Source organism: Dipodascopsis tothii, assembly GCF_038497935.1.
Source record: "Dipodascopsis tothii strain CBS 759.85 unplaced genomic scaffold V1510scaffold_24, whole genome shotgun sequence".
In the NCBI taxonomy this organism is placed as follows: Eukaryota; Fungi; Ascomycota; class Lipomycetes; order Lipomycetales; family Lipomycetaceae; genus Neoaidaea; species Neoaidaea tothii.
Window position 1 is genome coordinate 85,103 of NW_027118008.1, and position 27,014 is coordinate 112,116.

Sequence of the window (27,014 nt, forward strand, 5' to 3'; positions counted from 1 at the left end):
CTGTGCCCGCGTAGCTGCGCTCGACCCGGGTGGCAGCGTGTGAGCCGCATAGGGTGCGGCGCGTTGAGCCGCACGCCGTGCGGCGCGCTAGCCGTCCGACGCGCCGCTTACCCGCCGCACGCCGTGCGGCGCTCCTCTTCCCAGGTGTCTTTTCGGCGCACCACGACGCAGCAACCCATCGCATCCAGCGCAGCCCCAGCACACCCCGCAGGCCCCGGCCTCCTCGAGCGCGCGGCGTCAATTGACAATGGAAAACTTCGCCAGCTCCGTGCGCACGTTCGACGCCTTCCGTAAGTCTGCGCGCCGCCAAGCTGACCCCCAGCCAAGGTCTCGGCGACGTACACGCGCCGGTCGGACTCGGGCGGCGTGGCCACGATCCTGCTCAGCATCTTCTGCGTGTTCTTTCTGTGGGTCGAGCTCGGATCGTACATCTCAGGCACGACCGAGCACCAGTTCTCGGTCGCCGATACAGTCGGATGGGACCTCCAAGTCAACCTGGACATGACCGTGGCCATGCCGTGCAACACGCTGCACGTGAACGCCCAGGACGCGTCCGGCGACCGCATGCTAGCCGCCGAGGTCCTGCAGATGGAGGGCGTACGTATGGCCGAGTGCGCGCTGACGACAGACGACATTCGACAGCGACGGCGCCCACGAACTCTCGATCGAGTCCCGCGAAAACGCCGACGACGACGTCGACGCCGTATTCCGGCGGGCGCGTGTGGCCCGCAAGTTCAAGGCGACACGCAAGGCTCGCGCGGACGGCCCGGCGTGCCGCATCTATGGTTCGTTCAAGGTCAACAAGGTCCAGGGCGACCTGCACATCACCGCCAAGGGCTACGGCTACTTTGACGGCTCCGCTGGCCACCTGCCGCAGAGCGGTAAGTCCCCCCCCGGCGCAGCGCTGACGCAGCCCTCAACTTCAGTCACGTCATCAGCGAGCTCTCGTTTGGCGAATACTACCCGCGACTGGAAAACCCGCTCGACGGCGTCGCCGCGCTGACGAACGAGAGTAAGTCATCCGCCGTCAACACTGACCAGATCTCTTCCGGCACCAGTACTATCTGTCGGTGATCCCGACAACATACACGTCGCACTCGTCGCGGCGGCAGATCGTGACCAACCAGTACGCTGTCACGGAGCAGCCGCGGCTACTGTCACACATCACGCGGCCGCCGGGCATCTTTTTCAAGTACGACATCGAGCCGATCTCGGTCTCGATCCGCGAAACGCGCATGCCCTTTGTGCAGTTCCTGCTCCGACTTGTCAACGTCATGGGCGGGCTCGTCGTCTGCACCGGCTGGGCGTACCCGCTTGTGGAGCACGCGTACAACCGCATGCGCAACCGCGGCGGCGAACGGTACCAGCGGCGGACGATGCTCGACAAAGGCGTGACTCACGCCGAGTGATAGATCCAAAACGTGTTTGAGCCAAGGGCAATGCATTATATACAGTACGACTAGAGCAGGGCGACAGCAACGGCGAGCACGCCCAGACCAAGGCCGTGGGTGAGGCCGACGGCGGGCGTGGCTGCGGCGTTGGCCGACGTCTGCAAGGCCAACGGCACCGAAGACTCGGAGGACGTGGTGGCGGTTGCGATTGCGGCCGTAGCCGAGTCCGTCATGGTCTCGGTGACCGTGGCAAGGCCGGTGGTCTGGGCGACCGAGATCGCCACGAGCGTAAAGCCGGACGACGTGGTCGTGTAGTAGTACGTACTGCCGGCCGAGTCGGTTGTGGCGATGCGCGCCGTAATGATGAACGTCTGATACTCCATCGTGGAGCCATCGGTGGTGACGTAAGACGCAGACCACGACGACGACGCGGAGCGCGTCGACGAGGCCAGCGTGGACGACACGTCCGAAGACGATGCGGACGCGGTCTGGGAGGACGCAGATGTCTCGGACGACGTTTCGGACGCTGTTTCAGATGATGTCTCAGAGCTCGAGGACGCGGTGGCGGTGGAGGCAGAGTCCGAGGCTGAGGCGGAATCGGTGGCGGAGGCCGTGGCGGACGCTGTGGCGGAGTCCGTCGTCGAGGCGGTCACGGACTCGGACTCGGTCGCGGACTCGGTCGCGGACCCGGTCGCGGACTCGGTCGCAGACGCGGACTCAGTCGCGGACGAGGTCACGGACTCGGCAGCCGACGTGGACGCCAATGTCGACGCCGAGCCGCTGGCGGACTCGGTCGCGCTACCTGACAACGCCGAGCTCGTCGACCGCGACACCGGCAGCGCCGAGTCCGTCGGCAAGTCGGTCGACGCACTCGGCGACCCGGACACGGTCGACGACACTGCCGACGACGTGTCGGACGGAATCGCCGATGACACGGTTGAGGATACTGCCGACGGCGTCGACGCAAACGACGACTCGCCCGAGCTCGTCAGCGTCGTCAACGACCACGACGACATGGCCGTCGACGTCGAGAGCGGTGCGTCCGACTCGGTCGACGACGTGTCGTTGATCGCACGACGCGCGAAGTGAACCTTCCGGCGCTGATTGTACTCGCGCAGAACCTTGTCCTGGTGGCGGTCCTGGTTGTACTTGATGGGCCCCTCGGCCGACCCACGCTGGCGCCAGAGCCGGCTGCGCCAGTCGGAGCCGGGCACAGCCTGGCGGTCGGCCCGGCTGGGTGTGTAGCTGTACGCGCGGAACGACGGCCGGACCGGACCGAAGCCGCCAACCACGGGCGCATGGTCTTCGTCGCCGTGGTCGTCGGCGCCGGCGCCGGCGACGGCGGCAACAGCGACGAGCACGACCCAAAGGAAACAGAGGACGCGAAGCATGGTGCAGAACAGGCCAGACGACGATCTGTCCGGGTCGGCGGGGCTATATATGCGACCCGCTGTGGCCAGCAAGCCGCCTCCTGCCTGCTGTCGGTACTGACGACCACCGTCGGTTCCACGGTGGTGCGCCTAGGTGCTGTGACTGGACGTGCCGATGCCGGACCCGTGCTAGGCCCCCGAAACGGTCGGCGCCGGCCCAGTTGCCGGCGACGCCAGTCCCGGCTGCGCCTGGCGCACTGCACATCCGGTTAGCGCCCATGCTGGCCTGCGCGCGGCCCACTGACGCCTGACCAGGGCTACGAACCGGGCAGACAACGCCGACGGGGCCGACCGAGAGGCGCGCTGGCAGCCGTCCGTGGCCGATCTCGACAGCCCGTTCGCTGGCACCCTCGGCCAACGCCGCGCGCGGTGCGGCGCGTTGGGGCCCTGTTGAGACAACGGCGACACGCCATGGCACATTAGCGCCATGCGGCTCACACTGTGACCACGCAGATCGACCGCTAGCGCCTCTGTAGCGCGACGCTAGCCCTGTCAGGGACCACCGCCGTCCGAACGCGCGCAGCCGCAGCGCGCCCGGGCTAAACGTAGCTAGGGGCAGCAGCGCACTGCGGCTGCCGCCCCTAAATATGCAAGCGGCGCATGCTGAGCGTCCACGCCGCGACGCGCATGCCTGGCCGGGCTAGTGTCCTGCACGCATGCCTCATACCTCTGCCCGCCGAAGCGGCTACTGGTCGTCAACCCAGCCGTACGGCCGCGTACGCCGACTGCGTGGCCGACCGCGCGTCGGCGCTCAGGCGTTGTCTGTGTGGGTGGGTCGGCTCGGTGCCGGTTGACGCGGCCGGCTGGCTGCGGACAGTGGGCGGGTGGGTGCCCGGAGCAGGCGCTGGTTCAGACCGCTGGCGAGCGCGTAAGCTGGTGGCTAACCACAGGCTGGCTACCGGCTGGCCGTCGGTTCGTCCACTGGTGCGGCCACTGGCGCACCCATGGCGCACCCACGACACGCCCACTGACGCGGTATGCGGCTAAGCCCTTGGCCGGCTGATTTGTGAGAATTGCCCGCCGACCCCGGACATCGGTCCACTCCAGCGCTTGGCAGTGGCCTTGTTTGCTAGCCAAGCGGGTCGACGTACCCTGGGTCACACCGGACATCACTACGACCGTCCGTAGCACGCTACGGAGCCTACGGGGCGACCCGCCACCGCCGGCTGCATGGCGGCTGCGGGCAGCGTCACTGCGACGCATGTGTCAACACGGCCGCCGCTGCCGCGCCGACCCGGTACGCCGACCCGGCCGCGTCGCTGTCAGCTCCGGCTGCAACCGCGGCCAATTCCAGAGCGTCCTGCTGTGTCGGCTAACCACACCAGACGGCGTTCTCCAGGCAGCCAGGCTAGCGCCAGCGATCGGGCACTAGCAGGATCACAGCTACTCTTGCTAGCAGATCTTGCCGGTCGCGACTAGTGCACGGTGCGGCGCGCCATGAGCTATGGAATGTGTCCGTGGCCACCACGCGCGGCCGGCAACGGCCGCGGCGGATCGGGCGGCACTGGGCACTGGGTGGCGGGCGGGCCGGCGTAGCCCAGAGCGCGCTGCGGTGACCCGTGACCACGGAGCGTTGTGACCCGCCGGCGGCGGGTCGGCGCTGGGCGACGGGTCGCGTTCTAGGCAGCCCCCGTCCGGTGGCGGGCGTCGCGTGGCCAGCCGCGGGCGCCGCGGACGTCGCTTGCGCGTTGTCGCAGCCGATGGCTGTGAACTGCAGCTGAGACCTCGATTGGCGAGTGTCTCGGTGCGCGGTGGCAGAGGCGGGGCGGCGCCGTGGCCACCGGTGGCTGCGGGCGGCGCTAGGCTGCGGCAAGAGGCTGCAGGCAGCAGCGGCGCACGGCGTGCGGCGCGACACAGACTACTACACCGCCCGGCCGCGCACCCGCACCCGCGCGCCTGCCGGCCTGCGTGGCCGACCCGTCCAGGAGGCGGCTGAGTCGTCCGAACCGAGGGGATGTCGCAGGGGTGTTCGGCAGGCTAGTGGGCGGCAGTGGATCACAGAAAACGTAATGTGATCGAACATGCGGGCGCGCTAGCGTGCAGGCGCTATAATTAGGACAGGGCAGGATTGGTCGAGTCACGTATATTAAACTCTAAAGCGCACGGCTGAGAGTCTACAGTGAGCGGGGATGTGGCGTGTGGCGCGGTCAGACCGGCGCATACTCGCGCGAAGCGCCCACGGGCACCACGTCGAACACGCCCGTCGGCGGCATGCTGCGGTCAGCCCAGTGCGGCAGCAACTTACCCAAACTGCACGAGCGCGTCCTGCAGCTTGCGCGGCGGCTCCAGCGTCGGCTCGGCGGAGAGCGTCCACTGCGGTCAGCGCGCTCGCGCCGCAACTTACCGTGCCCCAGTGCATCGCCAGGCCGCGGCGCGCGCGCACGTCGCGGAACAGCCGCACGGCGTCGAGCGGGTCGCAGTGCACGCCCGACAGCCGGCCTCGCGGCTGGTACGCGCCGATGCCGATCAGCGCCAGGTCGAACGGGCCGCGATGCTCGCCGATCTCGGCAAACGCCGGGCAGACCGGCGCGCTCATGTCATGGTCGTCCACGCCCGGCGGCGCTGGCGGCACGTACGAGTACCCGGTATCGCCCGAGAAGTAGACGCGCACGCCCGAGTCGATCGACCACGACGACCACAGCGTCGTGTTGTTGTCGAACAGTCCGCGCTTGGTCTCGTGCTGGGCCGGCAGACAGCTGAAGAGCCCGGTGCGGCCGCCAACCGAGACCTCGCGCTCGTCCCACCAGTCGAGCTCGGTCACGGAGGTGACGCCGAACTGGGCGAACCAGCGCTCGAGCCCGAGCGGCACGAGAAAGTGCACGCCAGGGAACCGCTCGACCAGGGCGGCGATGGAGTTGACGTCCAGATGGTCGTAGCTGGCGTCAGCGAGGTTGCGCGCGCACCTACTGGCTGTGTGAGATCACGACGACGTCGACGCCGGGCAGGTCCGCGGCCGTGCACGGCAGCGGCGTGACCCGCGGTGGCGACGGCAGCAGCGGCGGCGCGCACCGCTCGGACAGCTGCGGATCCGTCAGCACGCGCAGGCCGGACGGCATCTCAAGGTAGAAGCACGCCTGGCCGAGCCAGGTCGCGCGCAGCTTGTCCGGTGGCGGGTCGGCCGTGGCCGGCGCCAGAAAAGCCGGCGGCTCGGTCGGCACGACGGCCGGGCCCGGCCGGGCCCATTCGCCCTTGATCACAGATCTGGGTCAGCGGCATCGCGCTCGCACGCACTTGAACAGCACTCCCGGCGTCAGCGACGGCCCGACGGACGGCCACGGGTTGCGGAACCGATCGCGGCCGTGGTGCTCGCGCAGCACGGCCGACACCGGCGTCGACGAGCGCACGGCCGGCTCGTACACGGCCGCGGCGCTGGTCGCGCCGGGCGCGATTGGGGGCCACGCGAACAGCGGCCGCGTGAGCGCCGGCAGCGTCCGCCATAGCCAGGCGCGGGCGGCCGCGGCAAGGGCTCGCTGCTGGCTGCGGCACGACCACGCGCGCACCGCGCGCCGCGTCTGCGGGCTGGCTAGGGGATTCATCTCGTCGGTCGGGGTCTGCGGTCAGCCTGCTCGGGTCTGCGGTCGGCTCGAGCGGCCGGCCGCGCGCAATTGGCCTACCTTGGTCGTCTGGTGGTGGAGCGCCGCGGACGGAGTTAAGGCCCTAACCGCGCCGCACGCCGCGCGGCGCAAGCCGCACCGCATGCGGCGCAGCCGCATCTAGTGCGGCGCCGCCCGCACCCACCCCACAATGCCGTTCACGCTCAGCCGCAAGCTCGTCGCCCGCGCCGACCTGCCGCCGGCCGAGGACGCTGTCGCCGTCGCGGCGTCCTTCCTCGGCGACGCCGCCGCGGGCTGGAAGCGCGGTCCGGTCTACCATGGCTGCGTGCAGTCCCTGACCAAGACCGTCGACAGCGAGCTCTGGGCCGGCCGACTCTCGTTCCACGACGAGCCGTATGAGTTCTTTGCCCAGGGCCTGCGCGATAATCACCTCTTCCACGAGCAGCAGTTCATTGCCCAGATCCAGTCGTTCACCGTGGGCGACACCGTCCAGGGCTGGCAGGGTATGTGCTCGCCTGCTCGCGACGCCGCTGACCCAGACCACGAGATCCACTACAACATGAGCCCGGTCATGACCCACCGCGTGTTCAACGAGTGGGTGTTGGCGTACGAGGTGCCTGGCAAGGCCGAGTTCTACGTGATCAGTGTGCCTTCGGACTCGCCGGTGCCGCCGCGCAGCATCCGTGGCGCCTACGGCGCGGTCGAGCGCGTGCGCGTGCTCGACGATGGCCGTGTCGAGTGGTTCATGGTCACCTCGGTGAGTACGTCGACTGCGGCGCTGACTTCTTCAGGGTGCCGTCAATGGCCTCATCCCGCAGTTTCTGCAGGACCGCGCCGTCGCCAAGGCCATTGCCGAGGACGTGCCGTCCTACATCAAGTTCGCCAAGAGCTATTTCAAATAGACATTTTAAGCATGTAGACTGCTGGTGCGAGCCTGCGGTGGTGACTCCGTCGAGGGCGGCTGTGCGGGGGGGAGCTTGCGCCGCGGGTCGTGCGGCTTGAGCCGCACAGAGTGCGGCTCAACACGGTGCTCTGTTGACTGCGGACTGCCTTAGCAGCTACTCGCAGGCGTACGCTGGGTTCGCCAGAGGACCGTCTGTCGCGATCCTCTCGCGGCGGCTCTGCTGAGACGGCTGCCTGCGGGTCCCATGCGCCGCGCCGCGTGCGGCTCGCTTCTCACGTGATGGGCGCGACGCCGCCCCGTCCGCAAGTCAGCCGCCAGCGCAGTCGCCGCCGGCGACCAGCGTGCATATAGCCGCCGCTGCGCATACAGCCGCCGCTGCGCAGCCGCCGCTGCGTACACGGCCGCGTCGCACAAGCTACGCGGTCGCGCGCCGCACGATACCCTAACCCCGCGTCGAGTTTTCTGCGCCGCGGCGGATCAAGCAGGCATCCCTGCAGCGTTGATGTCGACAACGGTGCCGAAGCTGCTCTACCGATCGACGCGGCCGAACCTGAAACGCAGCCGCAGCCTCGAACGGGCCTGCGCGAACGTTCCCTTGCGAGCGCGGCGACTGTCGCTCTCTGGGCGGTGTCGGAGCGAGTTTGAGCTCAAGAGCGTCCACACACGGTTGGGCGAGCGGCTGGCCAAGATGAGCGTCGAGCTCACGGAGAACGAGCAGAAGATCCGGGACCTGCTCGTGCAGGCCTCGGCGGCGATCGACGCGGCGGAGCCCGCGCGGTCGGCGGACCTGGAGCTGCGGTTGACCGGCGGATGGGTGCGAGACAAGGTAGGACCGGTCGCGGCGGCGCTGACGACAGCTGCTCGGACTGGACAGCCACGACCTGGACATTGCAATCAACCGGATGACGGGGTACGAGTTCGCCACGCGGCTGACGGAGTACATTGCCGCGCACGCCGGCGAGCTCGGAATCCAGCCCAAAAGCATCCACAAGATTGACATGAACCCGGAGAAGAGCAAGCACCTGGAAACGACCACGACCAAGCTGTACGAGAGCGACATTGACTTTGTGAACCTGCGCAGTGAGGAGTACACTGAGACCAGCCGGATCCCGACGATGGTACGTGGCCAGCGGGCGCGCTGACGACAGCGGTTTGGGACGCCGGCGGAGGACGCGCTGCGGCGGGACGCGACCATCAACGCGCTGTTCTACAACCTCCAGAGCCAGCAGGTCGAGGATTTTACGGGGCGCGGGCTGGAGGACCTTCGCGCGGGGCTGATCCGGACGCCGCTGGGCGCGTTCGAGACGTTCAGGGACGACCCGCTGAGGGTTCTGCGGCTGATCCGGTTCGCCGCGCGGTTCGGGTTCCGGATCGCGCCGGACGTGCTCGAGGCCATGGCCGCGGACGAGATCAAGGACGCGCTGCGAGTCAAGATCAGCCGCGAGCGGATCGGCGTCGAGCTCGAGAAGACGCTGCTGGATGCCAACCCGAGCCTCGGTCTGGCCCTGGTCGAGCGCACGGGGCTGTACGACGCCATTTTTGGCCTGCCGGCCGAGAACTGCGCGCCGCAGACGCGGCGCGGCGAGTCGAACCTGCCGGCGTCGGTGCCGGTCGCGCGGTGGGTGCCGACGGCGGCGCCGGCGCTGGCGGCGGCGTGTGCGGGCGACGTCGACGGCCGCCCGGCCACGTTTTATGTGTGGCTGTTTGCCGCGCTGGGTCCGTGGAAGGGCAGCAAGTGTACAATTGGCAAAGGCAAGGAGACCGACGCCGTGTTTGCGATCGTGCGCGACGGCGTCAAGCTGTCGACGGCGGTCTCGGAGCACGCGCGCAAGGTCGTGAACTCGACCGACGGCGTGGACGAGGCCGTGTGGGCGGTGCCGCGGACCGCCTGGACCCGGCAGTACCTCGGCGGCCGTGTGCGCGAGTGGGGGCCGATCTGGAAGGTGTCTGTGGTGTGTGCGCTGGTCGCCCGGCTGGCGGCGGACAGCGCCAACCTGCGGGCGGCCGTGGCCGCTGCGCCTACACCGCTCGAGCAGTTCCACGTCGACCTGATCCCGTGCGACGTCGACCCCGCCGCGCCTGGCCTCGCCGAGACCGTTGCCGGCTACGTGGCGCTGTTGGAGCGCGTAGCCGCCCTCGGCCTCGACGAGGCCTGGGCGCTCAAACCGCTCGTCAACGTAAGTATGCCGCCTGCGCCGCTGACCCCAGGGCAAGGAGATCGCGGCCGCGCTCAAGCTCAAGCCCGGCAAGTGGATGGCCGAGATCCTACGCGACGTTGTCGACTGGCAGCTCGAGAACCCAGAGGGCACCAAGGAGGCCTGTCTCGAGCATGTACATACGAACCTGCTCCACAAGATTAAGTGATGGCCTGCCTGAGACACTCGACAGGGGCGGCGGGGTGGGACGAGCCTCGGGCGACGGGCCCGTCAGCTTGCTTTGGGCAGGCTGGCGGCGGACCCGAGCGAGCCGCACGCTGTGCGGCGCGGTGCTCAGGGTCGGGTCGATTGCGAGCCGCACGTCGTGCGGCGCACCACTCGCCCGGAAACCGCCTCGCCGGACCCGTCCCCCTCGTCGCCGCCAAGGCTCTCCTGTCCCGGTGATACCGGCCACGCACGTCTGGTAGAGACAAGTGATTAAATCTATATAGCATCGAATATAGCGTTTTGGAGCTCACACGCAAACGGTGCGGATCGACCGTGCGGCCAGCACGGCGCGCTGCAGGTCGAGCGTCGAGCCGTCGAGGTCGATGTTGATGTTGTGCTTGGCCAGCAGCGACAGGCTGGCGTAGGAGCGCAGCGCCGGCAGCGACGTGATGTTGCCCATGAACGAGTGCGGCTCCTCCTGGATCTTGAGCTCGCTCTCGATCTCGTGCAGAATGGACCACAGCTTGGCACGCTCGCCGCGGATGCGCCACGCAAGCACGGCCGTGTCCCACGCCGAGAACTTCTCGGACTTGAGGATCTTGCAGCGGTACTTGGGCGGGATGAGCAGGATGGCCGAGCTCGTGAGCTCGAACGTGCGCGCGAGCTCGGTCTGCGGCCGAGCGACCATAGCGCTGTGGCGGTGGTTGCGGTGGACGACGCCGGCGAGCGCGCTGGCGTCGACCATGGCCTCGTCGGCCGAGCGCGCCACGAGCGCGGGCGCGGCGTCGGCATGGGCGCCGGCCTGGTCGGTCTCGCCGGCGGTCTCGAGCACGGCCTCGCTGGCCTCGTGCAGGCCGTGAAACGCGTGCGGCTGCGGCATGGTCGGGTGCTCGCCCGGCCGCACGACCAGCTTGTGCGTCGTCGGCTGCGACGGCTCCCGCGGCAGGTCCTCGTGGTTGACGAGCACGATCGAGCAGTTCTCGAACTTCATGCGGATCGGCGAGTACGCCACCAGCAGCCCGCCGTACTGGATGAACTTGCTCTTGTGCTCGTCGTGCAGCGCCGGGTCCAGCGGGATCTCGCTGAAGTGCTGCAGCGACGCCGAGATGCTTGTGTCGAGCGAGCCGCCGATCAGCGACAGCCGCAGCGTCTTGTTGCGGATCGTGACCACGGTCGGTCCGGCCGACCGCTTCGGGTCGACGTCGTTGGGCAGGCCGGGCACCTTCTGCATCTCCGGGATGCGCGACCCGCGCTGCGCGTCCGGCACCTCGGAAACCTCGGGCACGGCCACGGCGGCGAGCGTCGCGTCCACGTGCTGCACGCGCACGTGCATCGGGTACTCGATCGTGATCTCGGGCGACAGGTCAAACACGCGGCCCACGACCGGCTCGAACGGCGCCGGCGCTGCGCCAAAGTCCGTGACGGGGTCGTGCCGCGCGGCCGCCACGATCGACAGCGATGTCGTCGCGTGGAAGTTGATCAGCGCGGCCGCGTTCATGGCCGCGCCCGACTCAATCACCAGCCGCGCAATGCCAATGACCGACGCCAGCAGCGCAAACACCATCTGCAGGAACGCGGCCGCGTTGTCGCTGGTAAGCGTGAATCTGACCGCAGGAAACATCGTGCTGGTGGGGAGAGAGGTGTGCCCGCTCCCGGGCCTTTTGATTTGGGCGATTTCGATCTGGACTGGCACGCCGGCGCGCGCGCCGCTCCGCGCGTGCGGGGCGCGCGCGCCGCAGAGACGGAGAAACAACTGCATTACTATGGACTAGTACCGGTATTTTGTCGAGTAGTCTGCGTCAGCGCCGCGCTGCGGCCACTCACCTTTCGGACTGATGACCAGACCGCGGCCCTTCTTGGCGCCCTTGTAGATGGTCTCGATGATGTCGATGAGCTCCTGCTTGTCCTCGAGGACCCAATTGAGCTTGTTGTTGTTGCCGGTGCCGAAATCGCACATCTGCGGTCAGCGTGCTCTGACGCCGCACGAGATGCGGCTCGGAACTGAGCCGCACGATGTGCGGCTCGGCTGCCCGGCCGTGCGCCGCACCGCATGCGGCTCAAGCCGCACCCCGTGCGGCTCGGCCGCCCCGCGCCCAGCGTACTCACCATGTGCTTGTTCCTGAAGAAAAACATCACCGTGACCGGGTCGTACAGCTCGTACATCTGCGTCAGCGCGCCCGGCAGCAGCGTACCTTGTTGAAGTCCGGGACCTCGTCGATGTCGCACACATACACCACGGCAAAGTTCTTGACGCGGTCGGCGATCCGGTACAGGATCTCATCCATGCGCATGCATTGCTCGTCCTGCGGTCAGCGCGCACCCGCCGGTACGTACCCAGTCGCGGCCAAAGCGGATCACGACGAGCCGCTCCTCCTCTGCTGTCAGCGCAGCGCGCGGCGCAACGTACCCGAGAGAATGGCCTGGTCGACGTGCCTGGGTCAGCCGGCCCCGCGCGCGACTTACCAGCCGGTCCGGAGATGCGGAAGAAAGACGGAGCCCATGGTGCGGTGATGGAGAGCGGTGGAAAAAAGGCGCCGCAGGTTATGCGGCGGCAACTCCCAGCAGCCGCACAGCGTGCGGCTCGTTTTGGGAGCACAAAAATTTTTCCGCGCGCAGATCCCGCAACAATGGCCAAGACGACGGACAAGAAGGGCGGGCCGGCGCGCGAGCGGCCGGCCCGGCAGCCGGTGACGACGGACGCGCGGTTCGCGCGCGTGCACAACGACCCGCGGTTCGCGCGGCCGAAGCGCAAGGACACCAAGATCGAGCTGGACAAGCGGTTCACGACGAAGCTCAAGGCCGACAAGGACTTCAAGACCAAGGCCGCCGTGGACAAGTACGGCCGCAAGCTGGACAAGGAGGCCGGCGAGCGCGAGCTGAAGAAGTACTACCGGCTGGATGACGAGCCCGAGGCCGGGGAGGCCGGATCAGACGAGGACGACGTCGAGGCGGCGGCCGCGGCCGCTGACTCGGACAGCAGCGAGGCCAGCGAGGCCAGCGAGGCCTCGGCCGGCGGGTTCGTCGACCGCGCGCGCGGCGAGGGGCTGGAGTCGTCGTCGGACGAGAGCGACACCGAGGAGGAGGTCGACGAGGAGGACATCTTCGCGTCGACCGTCCAGGAGGAGCCCGAGAACATCCCCCGCGGCGACGAGACCGCGCGGCTGGCGGTGGTCAACATGGACTGGGACAACCTGCGGGCGGAGGACCTGATGGTGACGTTCGCCAGCTTCCTCGGCCCGAACGACAAGATCGAGTCGGTGACGATCTACCCCAGCGAGTTCGGCAAAGAGCGCATCGAGCGCGAGGAGTACGAGGGCCCGCCGCGCGAGGTGTTTGCCGGGGCGGCGCCCGCCGGCGGCCCGCCGCGGCGCACGGTCGTCGAGGAGGACACGGGCGAGGAGTTCGACAGCTCGCGGCTGCGCAAGTACCAGCTCCAGCGCCTGCGGTACTACTTCGCCGTGGTCGAGTGCGCCGGCGTGGCGGCCGCGCGCAAGATCTACGAGGCGTGCGACGGCACCGAGTACGAGGCCACGGCCAACTTCTTCGACCTGCGGTACGTGCCCGAGGGCATGACGTTCGACGACAAGCCCAAGGAGCGGTGCACGCGGCTGCCGGCCAAGTACCAGCCCAACGACTTTGTCACGGACGCGCTGCAGCACTCCAAGGTCCGGCTGACGTGGGACGAGACGCCCAAGAGCCGGCTGCAGTTTGCCCGGCGCAAGTTCTCCCAGAAGGAGATCGAGGACATGGACTTCCGCGCGTACCTGGCGTCGAGCGGGTCCGAGAGCGACGGCGACGACGACCGCGACAAGCTGCGCGACCGCTACAAGGCGCTGCTGGCCGAGAAGGGCTCGTCCGGCTTCGACGCCAAGACCGACGTCGACATGGAGGTCACCTTCACGCCGGGCCTGAGCGAGGCCGCGCCGGCGCCGCCCGCGGACGGCCCGGAGACCACGATCGAGGCCTACAAGCGCAAGGAGCGCGCGCGCCGCGAGGAGCGCCGCGCGCGCCACGCCGAGCCCGACGACGTCGAGCTCGACGACGACTTCTTTGCCGCCGACAAGCCCAAGAAGGACAAGAAGCGCGACGCGGCGGACGCCGCGCGCGCCCGCGGCGAGCTCGAGCTGCTGATGATGGACGACCACGCGGACGGCCAGCTCGAGCACTTCAACATGAACGAGATCATCAAGGCCGAGAAGGACAAGAAGAGCAAGAAGAAGCGCAAGCGCGCGGCGGCCGACGCCGTGGACGACCGCTTCGAGCTCGACACGGCCGACCCGCGTTTCTCGGCGCTCTACGACCAGCACGAGTTCGCCATCGACCCGACCAAGCCGCAGTTCAAGAAGACCAAGGCCATGAACAAGCTGCTGGACGAGCGCCGCCGCCGCCGGGTCCAGGCGGAGTAGGCGCGCGGGCAGAGTATATAGCAATGCATTCGTACCGCAGTGGGCTCTGGGCCGGGCGGTCGGCTGCCGAGCCGCACGCCGTGCGGCGTGCGGCGAGCCGCGCGCTGTGCGGCGTGTCGCGAGCCGCGCGCTGTGCGGCGTGTCGCGAGCCGCGCGCTGTGCGGCGTGTCGCGAGCCGCGCGCCGTGCGGCGTGCCGCCGCGCCGCTCCCAGCCACACTCGCGCCGCCCAGCCGCACCGCCTGCGGCTCAGGGCGCACCGCCGCACCGCCCGCAGCCCGCGCCGCCGCCGTTGTGGCCGCGCGAGCTGATTCGCCCACCGCCACGCCGAGCCACAGCCACAGGCGTCATCGCCACGCCGGCAGCCGGCCCGCCGCCGCTCGCCGGCCGCCGCCGGCCATCGCCGTCCGGCCGCCGCCGGTCCATCGCCGTGTGCGGCGGTGGCTGGCGGCCGGCTGCAGGCGCGGCCGCACCGGCCCGACACGGCGCGCCGCACCGCGTGCGGCGCACGCGGCCCGTGCGGCTCACGCACCGTACGCACGCAGCTCCACGTGGCCCGCAGCCTTCGGCCCGGCCGCGGCCGTCGCCGCCAGGCCGCCGCCAGGCCGCCGCCGCCCGTCTCCCGCGCCCTGACAGCCGTCAGGGGCGGCCCAGACCGCGCAGTCCGCGCAGGAGGCGGCCAGGCCCGTCGCCGGCGCGGCCCGGCGCGCAGCCGCAGCGGCCGCCGTCGCCGCCGGCTCGCGCGGCTCTCAACCGGGCTAGCGGATTTGGGGCGCGGCCCAGCCAGCGGCGCCAGCGGCTTATCCAAGCCGGCTAGTGCAGCCGACACGCACTGGCGCGGTAAATGCCTCTGTCAGACGGCGAGGAACGGCGCGGGCCCAATTACGTCGATCGGCCGCCGGCGTCGGCGGATCCTCTGCAGCTTTATAGCCAAGGCCGACAACCCCGTCGGTTATTCCATCACAATCCGCTCTGGAGCAGTCTAGAGCAACCCCAGGGCAGCAGACGTCGGGCATCGACGCGGTCTGATCGACAGGTGATTGCGCCAGGCGCATACAACTACCAGCAGAATGCTCAGAGCTTCGCGGATGCCCGCGCACCGGCTGGTCCGGGCCGCGGCGCCGGCGCAGGCGCAGCGGGCGCTGGCGCGGGCGTGGCCGCAGCCGGCACGGCTGCAGGTGCGGACGGCGGCCACGGAGGCCAAGCCGGCGCGGTCGCGGCTGCTGCGGTTCGCGCGGTTCACGATTGGGGCGGTCGGCGCGAGCGTGACGACGGTGACGGTGCTCGTGGCCGCGTTCTTCATCTACGACGCGACGACGTACAAGGACCTGGACGACTCGGAGGACCTGGAGATCTCGGAGCTGGCGCTGAACCCGCGGCGCGGCGGGCCCAAGAACCTGCCGGTGGTCGAGCGGTTCCTGGGCGACGACGACTCGGAGGGCAGCCGGGCGGTGGCCAACAAGCCGCGGCTGGTGATCCTGGGCTCGGGCTGGGGCGTAAGTGGGCGCGCGGGCGCGCTGACGGCAGGCGGTGGCGACGCTCAAGAACCTGAACGCGGACGACTACCACATCACCGTGATCTCGCCGATCAACCACTTCCTGTTCACGCCGATGCTGCCGAGCGCGACGGTGGGCACGCTCGAGTTCCGGTCGCTGGCGGAGCCCATCCGGCGGATCACGGCGTCGGTGAAGGGGCACTTCCTGGAGGCGGAGGCCAAGCGCGTGGAGTTCTCGGACAAGCTGGTGGAGGTCGCGCAGACGTACGCGGACGGCGTCGAGCGGCGGTTCTACGTGCCGTACGACAAGCTCGTCGTGGCCGTGGGGTCCAAGTCCAACACCCACGGCGTCGAGGGCCTCGAGAACTGCCACTTCCTCAAGACGATCGAGGACGCGCGGCGGATCCGCCAGCGCGTCGTCGAGAACTTCGAGCGCGCGGCGCTGCCGTCGTCGACCGAGGAGGAGCGCAAGCGGCTGCTGTCGTTCGTCGTCTGCGGCGGCGGCCCGACCGGCGTCGAGTTCGCGGCCGAGCTGTACGACCTGCTCAACGAGGACCTCACGTCGCTGTTCCCCAAGATCCTGCGCAACCAGGTCTCGGTCCACCTCGTGCAGTCGCGCGGCCACATCCTCAACACGTACGACGAGAGCATCTCCAAGTACGCGGAGCAGCGCTTCCAGAACGACTCGATCGACGTGCTCACCAACGCGCGCGTGGCGCGCGTCGAGCCGGACCGCGTGATCTTCACCCAGAAGGACGCTGACGGCAACGTGTGCACCAAGGAGCTGCCCTACGGCCTGTGCCTGTGGTCCACGGGCGTCTCGCTCTGCGAGATCACCCAGAGCATCGTCGACTCGCTCGACGTCCAGAAGAACAAGCACGCGATCGAGACCGACTCGCACCTGCGCGTGCTCGGCGCGCCGCTCGGCGACGTCTACGCCATCGGCGACTGCTCGACCGTGCGCACGAACCTGTCGGACAACGTGGCCCAGTACCTCGACACGTACGCGCAGAAGTCCAACATCCCGGTCGAGAAGCTCGCGGTCACGTTCCAGCAGTGGCGCGACATCGCCCACAACATGAAGCGCCGCTTCCCGCAGGCGTCGGAGCACCTCAAGCGCGCCGACCAGCTCTTCACCAAGTACGACGACGACTCGTCCGGCTCGCTCGAGTACGCCGAGGTGATCAAGCTCTTCAAGGACATCGACACCAAGATGACGTCGCTGCCGGCGACCGCCCAGCGCGCCAACCAGCAGGGCCAGTACATCGGCCGCAAGCTGACCAAGCTGGCGCGCGCGCGCAACTCGCTGGCCATCAACGACATCATCTCGGGCGACATCGACGACCTCGTCGACCGCGCGTTTGCGTACCACCACCTGGGCTCGCTGGCCTACATCGGCAACGCCGCCGTGTTCGACTACAACGGCTACTCGTTCTTCGGCGGCCTGGTGGCCATGTACCTCTGGCGGTCCGTGTACTTTGCGCAGTCCGTGTCGCTGCGCACGCGCGCGCTGCTGGCCATGGACTGGCTGACGCGCGGCCTGTTTGGCCGGGACATCACCGAGAACTAGCGATAAATTGGCGGACGGCGCCGCACGGGGTGCGGCGCGGACGCGCGGCGGCGAGCCGCACGCCGCGCGGCGCGCTGCTCAGCCGCACCCCGTGCGGCTCGCGCCCGCCGCACCCCGTGCGGCGCCGTCCTATGTAGATACATGCCGCCGCAGCCTATCAATACAGTCTAAAATACAGCCCGCTCAGCGCCCGCGCCCGGCCAGCCACGCCGCCGGGTCCACGGCCCACGTCTCCATCCGCACGCCCAGCCAGCCGAGCGCGCCCGGCAGCGGGAAGCTCGCCACCGGCTCGAACGAGTTGGCTTGCAGCGCGCGCTGCGTCTGCCGCTCGAGCGAGCTCGTCTGGATCAGCACCGACGTCATCCCCGTCTCGGCCGCGACCTCGAGCAGCTTCTCCATCAGGTCCGAGCCCAGGCCGACGCCGCGGTACCGCTTCAGCACGCCCCACGACGAAATCAGCCCGTGGTGCTTGCGCCCGCCCTTCTTGGGCGACGCCGCCGCCCGCGACCGCGTGCGCGCGCCCGACTTGGCGTACGTCAGGTTCTCCGGCGCCAGCGGGTCGGCCGCGGCCGCGTCCGCCAGCTCGACCACGTGCATCGACGTCACGCCCACGATCGAGTCGCCGTAGATGGCCACGAACGCGTACTCGGCCCGCGCCAGGAAGTCCGACGCCGACTTGATCGTGTTGCGCGCCGCCGTCGACAGCGCCGACCCCAGCCGGTCCACCAGCGACAGCGCGGCCATGACGATGCCCGACACGAGCAGCAGCACCGTGCCCAGGTCGTCGCGCAGCGAGTACTGCATCAGCACCGTGCCCACCAGCGGCACCAGCACCGCGTAGAACGGCGCGCTCTTGAGCACGTGCATGTTGGCCAGCGGCCGCCGCTCGGAGTAGTTGTCCACCACCAGCTTCACGGCCTGGTCCCGGTCCGCGGGCGTGTATCGCCGGATCAGCAGCGGCTTGCGGTCGCCCACGGCCTCCTCCGTCTCGCCATCCGTCTCGACCTCGCTCTCGGCCTCGCGCCGGCTCTTCTTCTTGGGCGACTGTGTGCGCGACCGCGTCCGCGACGGCGACTGCGACGCGGTGCTCTTGCGGCTGCCCCCCGAAGCCCCCGTCGACCGCGACCGCGACCGCGACGCGCGCGTACTGCTCGACGACCGTGTTGTTGGCGCCATTCTCTGTGCTATCGCAATCTGTTCTGCAATCTTGCGCGGATGTCCGATCGTGCTTGCCGATGCCTGGGCCTGGTTCACGCTCAAGTCTGGGTAAACAACGCGAATTGGGTGTGCTTTATGGCCCCCGACCGCGCCCGCCGTCGTCTGGGACTTTTTGTCTGGCCCGGCCACCGGAGCACGCACGTGCGCCTTACGTGCAGGCGCCTGCACTAGAATGCCGTCTCCGGCCTTAGCTTGCCTTAGCGCACAGTAGCATGCGTCCGGGCGCATTAACCTGCATGAGTCTGCGCCTGTCGCCCGCCGGCGTGCCCGCCGCGCCCGCGTCCGCTGCCACTGTCGCCGCCTACCGCTCCGCCGCGCGCCCGCGCTCTGCGGCGTCGCGTGCCGCGTGTATGCCGCTGCCCCTGGCTATTCGTCGCTTCCGCCTGCGCCCCGGCCGCCGCCACCGGCGCTGTTCTCGGGTCCGCCCGCGCTGCCTAGCGGCATGGCCCTGCCTTGCGCCGCAGCCGCCGCAGCGCCAGCAGCCGCCAGCAGCCGCCAGCGAACGCCGCAGTGACCGCAGCGCCGGCGGCTCTGCCCGCTTCGCCCCCACCCACGCCCGCCGTTCGCCGCGTGCGCCGCGTTCGCCGCGTTCCCGCCCTGCCTGCGCTCGTCCAGCCCGGCTGGCGACGTCTGGCGGGGTCCCGTCGGGCCCCCGCCTTGGCACATCACCTTCCGGACCAGCACCACCCGCCCGCGGAACGTCCCGCGCGCGCGCCCCGGCCCACCAGCCGTCGGCTGCCCCGCCTGCCCATCCGCCTATCTGGCCGCCGCCTCGCCGGCTACGGCAGGGCCCCGGTCGGACCAGCAGCTTGCCAGGCCGCACTAGCCCGTGCCGGCCGCGCTATGGCTGCTCCGGCGAGCTGCGAGCTGCTCTCGTGGCCTCCTTCTGTTTTGGCACTACGCGTCCGGCCGCGCTACCCTCAGTCCCCGGCTGCACTCGGACTAGGGCGCCCTAGCGCGTCTGCGCCGAGCGACCACGTAGTCCTCATTGGCCACCCTCGACCGTTGTTGGCCTGGAGACCGTCGCCACGCCGCCGCTTGCTGGCCACAGCCACGACACGTTCTCGCGCCGCGGAAGCTTCTAGGTCTGCCAAGCGTCCAGCAGGGTCGGCGACACGCCGGCCTTCGCGGACGGCCGGAGGCTGGCGGCGCCAGCCGCAGGGGGCGCGGCGTACGCCGAGCCGCACGTTGGCGTGCGGCTCGGCCGGCGGCGCGCCGCAGCGCGCGCGGCGCGCGACACGCCACCCCTGCCACACGTCTGCGCCACGGAGCACGCCGCACGCCACACGCGCCCCGACCCGTCCGCCTCCTTGCCCGCGGTGGTACCCGCCGCCAGCCGCACCGCTGCCGCGCAAACCTGGGCACAGATCTAGCAGTAATCACCCCAACAGCCCGTCGCGGCCGCATGCCCTCTAGCCCCAACGTCGCCGCAGCCGCAGCCGCAGCCGCAGCAGATCGATCGCCGATGGCCGGGTACCGGCTATCCTGGTTTCCGGTTCGCCTGAGGCGACGCGACCCTTGGTCGCTCGCGACGGCCACGCGTATCAGTGCCGCTGCGTCGCGTCTGCAGCTTGCTGCCGGCGCACGCGCGGACCGCTTGCGCCGGCCAGGCCATGCACCGTGCCTGACATGCCACGGACTAAGTTAGCCCTGGATGCTGCCGAAAGTTACGGGTTACAAGCGACGCCAAAGCACGTCGCCGGGGCCGCTGCCGCCTGTCCCGCCCGGGCACGCACGTGCGCGGCGCCCACAGATAGCCTGTGCGTACGCTGCACGCCACGCCGCGCCACGGCCGTGGCGTCCGCCTGCCTCTGGCCTGTTGCGTCCGCCGGCGTCCGTCGGTAGCAATCTGCGTCCAGGCTGTTCCCGCCGTCCACGCCGGATCTACAGCGACGCCATGGTTTCGGCGATAGCTCGTCCGGCGCGGCCGCATGTCTCACCTGCACCTGGACCGTTAATCGGCCGCAGCCCAGACCGCCCGCCGCTGCGCCTGCGGCTGCTCGCGCCGTGGCCGTGGGCCGCAGGCCGCCGCCTGCCGCCCGTACGCCGGCCCTACGCAGACGATCGAGCCGGTCAGTGGCCGGCCAATGTCAGCCGGCCGTGACGCCCGCCGCCATCTGTCCTCGCGCCATCACGCCAGCGCCCAGCCTGCATCGCATCCTGGTTGGCGCGCTGCGTTGCCTGCAATTTCGTCAGCTAAGATCGGCGCACGCTAGCCGCGCAGGTCGATCCAGCGGCAAGCGCCGGTGCCAAACCGCCCGGCGCTAGGCGTACCAACGGCCGCACCGCGCCCTACCTACTCTGGGCAGCGAGCCGCAGCCAGCAGGCCGGCCGCAGGAGCAGCCAGCGCGGGTGCCGGCACGCTGCACCCGCGCTAGTCCGCGCACATGCACCGTTGGCGCGTTCTGTCTGCCGGCGGCGCTCTAGCGCGCTTCTGGCGCGGCGCAAGCGCCAAATGCGGTACGTAGGGGCGCGGGGCTACGGTTTCCGCTTGTGGTGGGCGATCCGAGCGGACGGGTCGGTGGCTGGGCGCGCGCCGACCTGTGACCGTCGCAGAGCGCCGCAGGGCGTACGGCTGTACCGATCGCCGACGTGCCGCCGACATGCCGGCGTGCCGACGCCTGGCCGTCCACCCGCGTGTGCGCACAGCGCGGCCGTAGTTCCGGGGCCCAGGCGCGGCGCGCTGCCGACACGCTCAAATTGAGTTTGTTCGGCGAGAGCACGGCCGGTGCTGCTGGCCGCAAGCGGCTGGCGCCGCGGGCGGCTGGTCAGCCGCCGTGCGTCTGTGGATGTGACCCGGCCGCGCTCTCATGCGGCTGCTGTCTCGCGCGCGCCAGCAGGGTGGGCCCGCACCGGCGCAACGGTCTCCGCCGGTCCGGTGCGTGCGGGGACGCAGCCGCGTCCGCGCCCGCCGCCGTGGGCAGCCGCGACGTAGCTGCACCGCCGGCGGCGGCCGCATATTACCGGTCAGCCGCCGTGCGGCCGCCAGGGGCGTCGCGACTGCATCGCGACCGCCGCAGCGGGCGATGTACGCCTCGCCGGCTTGCCGTGCGGCTGCCGTGCCGTGGGGCGTCTGGCGGGCGTTCGCGGCCGCCGCCGCGGCCGCGTCCACTGTCCTGGCTCATCGCGCAGGCTGCACGTCGCTTGTTGCCCATGCCGCGGCCGCTGCGCCCGCGTGCAGCTGGCACACCCTGCATCCCGCGTCTGCCGGCCTGCGTCAGTGCCCGGGACGCAGACTGACGCTTGCGCCCGCGCCAGCGTCCGTGTCTGGCCGATGCTGCACGCCAGCGCGTACCAGTTGGTCGTCACATGTGCGCTAGCCGTATTTAGGCAGACAAGCTCACGCCGGCCGCGGTCTCGGGACCCGGAGCTCTGCCTCTGCGGGTCGGCCGTCGCGCGGGTCGGCTCATCAAACCTGCACGACTCACCTGCGGGCCGTCGCTACGCTCGCGTGCAGGCCCGCCATGTGCTGCCGTGCCGACCGCTGTACCTGTGCGGTCGCTTACGCTGCCGCGACGCGGCTGTGCCGGTGCCGCGACTGCGCGGGCCATCGCGACGGGCGCGCCGCGGCGGCCGCAAGCAGCAGTCCTGAGTGTAACGCGCCGCGTCGCGCTGAGGATCCTGCGCGACCCGCCGGGCTGGTTCCCGGTGGGTCACGCGCCGGGCAACCTCCGGCCGCCGCGCCGGCCGTGGCCAGGGCCCTGGGCTGTCCGCGAGCACGGTTGCGCCAGAATACGTCAAGGCCACGCGGTGCACGACATGGCCTCGTGCACGATCACACACGGATCAGGCACCCGGAGCGACGTCGGTTGCTCCGCGGCGGTCGCTTGTGTGTGACCAGGACCCGGACCATCGGCGCGTGCCGATCGGCCGGTAGCTAGGGCAACCACAGTCCTGGGCTTGTGTTTGATAGAGCCCAGTACCACAGACCGCGTTCGACCACCTCCAGACCGGCAGGTCTGTCCGGTGTGACCACCAGCCGCCCGCGCGCAGAGCGTAGCTGTGCGGCGGCGGCGGCCCGAGAGGGGCGGCCTCCCCATCGACCCAGCAGAGACTTGGGCGCGTGGACGCCGGTGCTTTAGACAGCTGGGCATCTGGGCCATTGAGCTCCTGGGCCATTGGGCTCCTGGGCCATTGCCTGGGCCTGCAAACATGTGCACCAGGGCAGCCAACCAGCCGCGGCCGCGCCGTCGGTGCTGCCGCCGCCCGCTATCCTGGCGGCCGACCGCCGATCCAATGTCCCCCGTCGCGGGTCGGGCCGCCGTCGCTACTGCACCGCCGCCCGCCTGCGCCACGTGCCGGACCCGTGCGGGCGGGTCTACAGCTCGACCCGCAGCTTCGTGCAGCTAGCGCCGCGACCCGCCGCAGCCCAGCTTTCTGGTAGCGCCAGCGCGGTGGTCCTGCGGAGCGCGGCGCGGACGCAGCTGCGCAACCTGCATCAGACCGCGTCCGCATGCAGCAACCCGCAGCCGACCCGCGTTGCCCCGGCTGCGACCCGTCTCCGGCCTGCCTGGCCTACGCCCGACCCGGCGCCCGCCACGCCCGGTCCGGTCGGCCCGCGCGAGTTCCTGCTTCGCCAGCCGTGCTCCCGCGTGCGCTCACCCGCATCCTTTCGTTGCCCATTTCGCGGGTCAGCCCGGCGCGCCGGCATCCACTGTGCCGCCGTAGCGCGCCTCTCTAGGCCCGCTGCCGCCAGTCTACCAAACATGGCCCTTGTGTGCCACGGCAACGGTACTAGCGCGCTCTGTGCATGCATTCATTTGTCTCAAAACCTTGGCTCCCAGCGGCTAGCCTTAGACCTTAATTAGCCTCCTGTATTTAACCTTGTTCCTCTTTTCTCTGCAGCGTGGCCCGTTATGGCTAGCGTTTCATTTTTCAAGGTCGGTTTCTCCTTTTTATCACTCGCGCTGTCTTCCGTCGACCTCAGCTACGTCTGAAAGCTGCAAACGCTGTTTGTCGACTTCTTGATGAATGTTTTTCCAGACGTCGACGGTCGGATTTGAACTTCTGGCCACGTCTTCCACGCGCAACAGGCCGCACACGGCACGGCACGGCAGCAGGACCCCCACAGGTCGCACAGCGCGGTGCCAGCGAGTCCAGCTCACGGCATAGGACCCTCAGAGCACGCAAGCCACGCACATCCGACCACCAGCCTCGTCCCTGCGCGCACGCCGCAGATTCGCGCCCCAGCTCACCACAGCCCGTCCGCGCCCGTCCCTGCCGCCAGCCGCTCTCATCGGCCCAGCCTCGGTGACCGTCCGCAGGCCCGCTTGCGCCTTCGCAGCCGCTCGCGTCGTCGCCAACCCGGCCCAGGCAGCCCCGGTCTGCCCGCTCGCGCCGGTGCACGCGCTCCGGCCGCCATTGTCGGCTCGGCGTCGTCCCGGCCGCGTCGCTGCCAGAGGATGCATGCAGCCGTAGCATGCGACTAGCTACCGTCCAAGGTACGCGCCTGTGCAACCTGCTCGCTAACGCCAGAACCCGTCCTGCGACTCTCGCCCGGCGTATCCCCAAAAGCCCGTCCCACGGCCGATGCCCACGGCGCACACAGCCGACGCAACGCATATATGGGCGGCCGACGCACGCTCCGTCTCGCCGACTACACGCTCGAGATCCGCCAGCAGCCATGCCGCTGCAAGGCCGCAGGCAACAAGGAAAAGGGCTTGGCCGACCGCAAGGCGGTCGACCCCCCGCCCATCATCCAGCTCACGATCAACGACGGCGATCCTAACCGCGAGTGGCTCCAAAGCCCGTTTTTTTTCATGTGCGCCAACCTATACGAGCCCGATAAGGACGAGCCCGTCAAGAAACCGCCGAGCGAAACGCTGGCCGGCACGCTAGTGTCGTCTCTGCACCGCGTGCGCGAGAACGAAGAAGGTTTGTGGGCATCCGCGCGCATGACTGACGTCAGATGGTGGCTTTTTCGTCTTTGGCGATCTCTCGGTCAAGCTCGAGGGCAAGTTCCGTTTGCAGTTCAGTCTCTTCGAAATGCTAGAGTACGTGGCCGTGGTGAGACGTGCTGACTCGCAGCGGCGCCCAGGTCGGCTTCATTACCTCTGTCATTTCAGAGATCTTCACAGGTACGTTCTCCCCATGGGCCGGACGTTGCGCTCACACATCCAGTCTACTCGTCCAAGCAATTTCCGGGTGTGCTTGAGTCTACGTCGCTCTCACGACAGTTTTCAGATCAGGGTGTCCGGCTCCGTCTGCGCAAGGAGACCGGTGGCCGCGGTCCGTTTAGCAAGCAAATGGTCGCCGTCCAGCCGGCCACTCACAGCCAGCGGTCTTACGTGCCGCCCCAGACATACGAGGAGGACCGCGATCCGGCGGACTCGTACAAGCGGCAACGGCTGAACAACGGCGCCTCGGCGCCGCGTCTGGCCTCTGGATCGCCTGCGCCTGGCCACTGGCCGCAGCCAGAGCAAGCCTACGACCCGGTACATGGGCCCCGTCCACCGCCGTCGTCGGGCCTGCCCACGCCGGCCTACTCGGACATGCCCCCGGGTCAGATCGCTCGCAGCTACTATCAGCCGACGGACTACTTCCACCGTCCGCCTGGGTACTCGCACTCGCCGAGAGCCGCTGCTAGCACACCCGACGGTAGCTCGGCCATGTATACGGCTCCAGCGGGCCCCGCAGGAGTGCCTCCGCCGATGCCCACTCCCGGCGCCGGCCCGCCACACGGCCAGCCTGGCATGCATGGCGCAGGTCCGGCGCCAGTGTACCCCGTTTACGCCACGGCCACCCCTTACCGCCACCCGGACGAATACAGCGCCGAAGCAGCGCAACAGCGACAGCCCACCCGCTGGTCTGACAGCGTTCTACCGCCGTTATCGTCGTTGCATTCGTCACCGACGCTTCCTCCTCCACAGTCGCTGGCGTCAGCCGGGCCGGCCGGCGCCGGCGCCAGCCCATACCCGGCTGTCAAATCGCCCCGTGGAGGATATCTCGACGACAGGCGCGCTCTGCCACAGGCAGCACCGATGCCTCCGCCACCGCTGCGCCGCTACGAGCACCCGGCTGACCGCGCGCGCTACTCGCCCGCGCACGCCCACGAGGAGGAGCGGGCGGCATACGGCAAATCGTGGCCGCCGCCTGCACCCGGGCCCGCATCGCTACCTGAACAGTCGTCGCGGACGGCAAGCCCCGCTGTGGACGAGAACGGGCGCGACTCGGGCCGTTACTCTGGCTATCACGACGCGCAGGGCCGGCCGCAGCTGCCATTACAGCAGCAGCCGCCAGCACATGTGCACAAAAGTGCACCGTCGCCCAAACCTGCGCCGAGCCAGCCGCTGTCGACCAGCGGCCACGGCTACCCTTACTCTCCGCTGACCCGGGCGTCGCACATTGCACACTCCGGCCATTCCTCGCACCCGTCGACGCCGCTGCGACAGCCGGTGACGTACACGTCGTCACTGCCGACGTCGGCGGCCAGCTCGCCGTACAGCGCGCCGTTGCAGCCAACCATGCAGCAGTCGCAAGCACAGTCCCAGCCACTGCCGCAGCCGCAGCCGCCCCCAACTTCCCAGCAGGCGATCAAGCACTCGCCAAAGACCGGGCCGTCGAGTCTGGCAGGCTACCACGACCCCCCCGCTGTGCTGCACCCTCGCCTGTCGCCACGTTACAGCAGCAACCCGCTGTCGCCTCGGTACGCGCCGGCTAATCTGTCGCCGACTTCGGGCGCGTACAAGGGTAGCTCCGGCGCCGGCGCCGGACACAGAAAACCCACGTACGGCGAAGGCGTGAACGGACCGTTCCGGTTACCGCCGCTCAACTTTCTGAACGGCGTGGCTCATGATGAGCGGTCGGGCCCGCCGTCCGCCGCGTCCAGCAGCAACGGTACCCACAGTACAGGCATGAGTGCAACCAACAGCACCGGCAGCAGCGCGGTCAACAGTTCGGTGGCGACGCCGCTGACGGCCACCAGCACTTATGGCCCTGTCAGCGAGCGTTTCGGCGCCGAGGAGCCTAAGTCCGCTGAGGGCCACGGCCAATACGGCTCGCAGATGGTTCCGCGGCACACTGGCTGGCAGAGCCAGGGTCCGCCGACGTCGTTCAAGGGCGCAGCCGAAAGCTCCATCCACCGCCACCACACACAAGTGGGGGCCGGCGGGCACCCGGCGCCGTATCCGCACTACGTGCCCGGTTCTTACCCACCGGGCCCCCCAGGATCGGCACCTGTCCCTCGATCGTTTGAACAGGGCCCCTACGCTGACGGCTACCGGCCGGGCCAGTACCAGCCGCCACAGTGACCTGGTTTTGGATCTGCGGCCGTGACCGCCTGCGGCGACTTGCGGCTGGCCGCGGCCGCTCTCTTTTGTTTTTGACCTCTTTTTGTCAAGTCAATTTAGCTACCTTCTGGCTTCTACACAGTTTGATTTTCCTGTCCATTATTTGATCTCTGTTGAACTATAAGTGCATGGAAATTTGTTCTAATATTGTTTTGATATAGCCTCTATTTTTGTATGATAGTCTAATTATGTTCACGTTCCCACGTCCTGGCACAGCCACCACCTGTCACGGCTGTCAATAGTGAGATACAGACAGGTTATGACGCGACGCGTCGTGGCCAGGGCTGGTTCCCCAGAAAGGCAAGGTTTCGAACAGCAATTCACGCTAGCCTGATATGAATGATCCGAAAGCTAAAACACAGGCGTGAGTCCGATAAGTGCAGACAGCTCGGTAAA

General features: G+C 69.1%; 12 protein-coding genes across 12 annotated transcripts; 7 read left to right on the plus strand and 5 right to left on the minus strand.

Moving 5' to 3' along the window:
* Window positions 1-174: 174 nt before the first annotated feature.
* V1510DRAFT_419983 (endoplasmic reticulum vesicle transporter-domain-containing protein) lies at window positions 175-1,469 on the plus strand. Its single transcript, XM_066934386.1, has 5 exons — window positions 175-290; window positions 323-597; window positions 629-881; window positions 914-1,012; window positions 1,042-1,469. The coding sequence occupies exons 1-5, from the start codon at window positions 248-250 to the stop codon at window positions 1,407-1,409; spliced, it is 1,038 nt and encodes a 345-aa protein (XP_066787806.1). The 5' UTR covers window positions 175-247; the 3' UTR covers window positions 1,410-1,469.
* Window positions 1,358-2,941, minus strand: V1510DRAFT_419987 (uncharacterized protein). Its single transcript, XM_066934387.1, has one exon. The coding sequence runs from the start codon at window positions 2,780-2,782 to the stop codon at window positions 1,460-1,462; it is 1,323 nt and encodes a 440-aa protein (XP_066787807.1). The 5' UTR covers window positions 2,783-2,941; the 3' UTR covers window positions 1,358-1,459.
* Window positions 2,942-4,889: 1,948 nt separating this feature from the next.
* On the minus strand, window positions 4,890-6,440 carry V1510DRAFT_419990 (dioxygenase). Its single transcript, XM_066934388.1, has 5 exons — window positions 6,053-6,440; window positions 5,729-6,022; window positions 5,166-5,697; window positions 5,067-5,134; window positions 4,890-5,035 (listed from the first exon to the last, which is right to left on the minus strand). Exons 1-5 carry the CDS (start codon window positions 6,355-6,357, stop codon window positions 4,969-4,971), a joined length of 1,266 nt encoding a protein of 421 aa, XP_066787808.1. The 5' UTR covers window positions 6,358-6,440; the 3' UTR covers window positions 4,890-4,968.
* Window positions 6,441-6,565: 125 nt separating this feature from the next.
* On the plus strand, window positions 6,566-7,347 carry V1510DRAFT_431243 (uncharacterized protein; the record flags this gene model as incomplete). The annotated part of the gene is made up of 3 exons (XM_066935426.1): window positions 6,566-6,878; window positions 6,915-7,132; window positions 7,167-7,347. The coding sequence occupies 3 exons, from the start codon at window positions 6,566-6,568 to the stop codon at window positions 7,275-7,277; spliced, it is 642 nt and encodes a 213-aa protein (XP_066787809.1). The 3' UTR covers window positions 7,278-7,347.
* Window positions 7,348-7,620: 273 nt separating this feature from the next.
* V1510DRAFT_396972 (phosphatase) lies at window positions 7,621-9,954 on the plus strand. The gene is made up of 4 exons (XM_066931901.1): window positions 7,621-8,105; window positions 8,137-8,397; window positions 8,428-9,456; window positions 9,488-9,954. Exons 1-4 carry the CDS (start codon window positions 7,782-7,784, stop codon window positions 9,641-9,643), a joined length of 1,770 nt encoding a protein of 589 aa, XP_066787810.1. The 5' UTR covers window positions 7,621-7,781; the 3' UTR covers window positions 9,644-9,954.
* V1510DRAFT_396974 (uncharacterized protein) lies at window positions 9,769-11,333 on the minus strand. Its single transcript, XM_066931902.1, has 3 exons — window positions 11,027-11,333; window positions 10,575-10,831; window positions 9,769-10,334 (listed from the first exon to the last, which is right to left on the minus strand). The coding sequence occupies exons 1-3, from the start codon at window positions 11,261-11,263 to the stop codon at window positions 9,950-9,952; spliced, it is 879 nt and encodes a 292-aa protein (XP_066787811.1). The 5' UTR covers window positions 11,264-11,333; the 3' UTR covers window positions 9,769-9,949.
* Window positions 11,334-11,380: 47 nt separating this feature from the next.
* On the minus strand, window positions 11,381-12,145 carry V1510DRAFT_420000 (mitosis protein dim1; the record flags this gene model as incomplete). Its single annotated transcript, XM_066934389.1, has 7 exons — window positions 11,381-11,436; window positions 11,467-11,599; window positions 11,749-11,805; window positions 11,835-11,945; window positions 11,977-12,017; window positions 12,050-12,075; window positions 12,106-12,145. Coding segments are annotated over 7 exons (434 nt in total), but the record flags the coding sequence as incomplete, so codon positions are not given.
* Window positions 12,146-12,164: 19 nt separating this feature from the next.
* V1510DRAFT_420003 (uncharacterized protein) lies at window positions 12,165-14,118 on the plus strand. Its single transcript, XM_066934390.1, has one exon. The coding sequence runs from the start codon at window positions 12,186-12,188 to the stop codon at window positions 14,046-14,048; it is 1,863 nt and encodes a 620-aa protein (XP_066787813.1). The 5' UTR covers window positions 12,165-12,185; the 3' UTR covers window positions 14,049-14,118.
* A 702-nt stretch (window positions 14,119-14,820) lies between these two features.
* V1510DRAFT_445825 (pyridine nucleotide-disulfide oxidoreductase-domain-containing protein) lies at window positions 14,821-17,128 on the plus strand. Its single transcript, XM_066935713.1, has 2 exons — window positions 14,821-15,542; window positions 15,574-17,128. The coding sequence occupies exons 1-2, from the start codon at window positions 15,117-15,119 to the stop codon at window positions 17,110-17,112; spliced, it is 1,965 nt and encodes a 654-aa protein (XP_066787814.1). The 5' UTR covers window positions 14,821-15,116; the 3' UTR covers window positions 17,113-17,128.
* A 121-nt stretch (window positions 17,129-17,249) lies between these two features.
* V1510DRAFT_420007 (uncharacterized protein) lies at window positions 17,250-18,793 on the minus strand. Its single transcript, XM_066934391.1, has one exon. The coding sequence runs from the start codon at window positions 18,556-18,558 to the stop codon at window positions 17,296-17,298; it is 1,263 nt and encodes a 420-aa protein (XP_066787815.1). The 5' UTR covers window positions 18,559-18,793; the 3' UTR covers window positions 17,250-17,295.
* Window positions 18,794-23,894: 5,101 nt separating this feature from the next.
* V1510DRAFT_367922 (velvet factor) lies at window positions 23,895-24,545 on the plus strand (the record flags this gene model as incomplete). Its single annotated transcript, XM_066931329.1, has 3 exons — window positions 23,895-24,204; window positions 24,239-24,323; window positions 24,398-24,545. Coding segments are annotated over 3 exons (543 nt in total), but the record flags the coding sequence as incomplete, so codon positions are not given.
* On the plus strand, window positions 24,231-26,849 carry V1510DRAFT_192574 (uncharacterized protein). Its single transcript, XM_066930451.1, has one exon. The coding sequence runs from the start codon at window positions 24,576-24,578 to the stop codon at window positions 26,577-26,579; it is 2,004 nt and encodes a 667-aa protein (XP_066787817.1). The 5' UTR covers window positions 24,231-24,575; the 3' UTR covers window positions 26,580-26,849.
* The last annotated feature ends 165 nt before the right edge of the window (window positions 26,850-27,014 follow it).

Coding starts and splice junctions, on each gene's coding strand:
- V1510DRAFT_419983 (XM_066934386.1), top strand. CDS start 248: ATGGAAAACTTCGCCAGCTCCGTGCGCACGTTCGACGCCTTCC. Junction 291..322: donor GCGCACGTTCGACGCCTTCC/GTAAGTCTGCGC, acceptor GCTGACCCCCAG/CCAAGGTCTCGGCGACGTAC. Junction 1,013..1,041: donor CGCCGCGCTGACGAACGAGA/GTAAGTCATCCG, acceptor AACACTGACCAG/ATCTCTTCCGGCACCAGTAC.
- V1510DRAFT_419987 (XM_066934387.1), bottom strand. CDS start 2,782: ATGCTTCGCGTCCTCTGTTTCCTTTGGGTCGTGCTCGTCGCTGTTGCC.
- V1510DRAFT_419990 (XM_066934388.1), bottom strand. CDS start 6,357: ATGAATCCCCTAGCCAGCCCGCAGACGCGGCGCGCGGTGCGCGCGTGG. Junction 5,698..5,728: donor GTCGTGATCTCACACAGCCA/GTAGGTGCGCGC, acceptor CGCTGACGCCAG/CTACGACCATCTGGACGTCA. Junction 5,135..5,165: donor TGGCGATGCACTGGGGCACG/GTAAGTTGCGGC, acceptor CGCTGACCGCAG/TGGACGCTCTCCGCCGAGCC.
- V1510DRAFT_396972 (XM_066931901.1), top strand. CDS start 7,782: ATGTCGACAACGGTGCCGAAGCTGCTCTACCGATCGACGCGGCCGAAC. Junction 8,398..8,427: donor CCAGCCGGATCCCGACGATG/GTACGTGGCCAG, acceptor CGCTGACGACAG/CGGTTTGGGACGCCGGCGGA. Junction 9,457..9,487: donor CGCTCAAACCGCTCGTCAAC/GTAAGTATGCCG, acceptor CGCTGACCCCAG/GGCAAGGAGATCGCGGCCGC.
- V1510DRAFT_396974 (XM_066931902.1), bottom strand. CDS start 11,263: ATGTTTCCTGCGGTCAGATTCACGCTTACCAGCGACAACGCGGCCGCG. Junction 10,832..11,026: donor CGCCGGCGCCGTTCGAGCCG/GTCGTGGGCCGC, acceptor GTCGACCCGAAG/CGGTCGGCCGGACCGACCGT. Junction 10,335..10,574: donor GAGGACCTGCCGCGGGAGCC/GTCGCAGCCGAC, acceptor CCACCGCCACAG/CGCTATGGTCGCTCGGCCGC.
- V1510DRAFT_420003 (XM_066934390.1), top strand. CDS start 12,186: ATGCGGCGGCAACTCCCAGCAGCCGCACAGCGTGCGGCTCGTTTTGGG.
- V1510DRAFT_445825 (XM_066935713.1), top strand. CDS start 15,117: ATGCTCAGAGCTTCGCGGATGCCCGCGCACCGGCTGGTCCGGGCCGCG. Junction 15,543..15,573: donor TCCTGGGCTCGGGCTGGGGC/GTAAGTGGGCGC, acceptor CGCTGACGGCAG/GCGGTGGCGACGCTCAAGAA.
- V1510DRAFT_420007 (XM_066934391.1), bottom strand. CDS start 18,558: ATGCGCCCGGACGCATGCTACTGTGCGCTAAGGCAAGCTAAGGCCGGA.
- V1510DRAFT_192574 (XM_066930451.1), top strand. CDS start 24,576: ATGGTCGCCGTCCAGCCGGCCACTCACAGCCAGCGGTCTTACGTGCCG.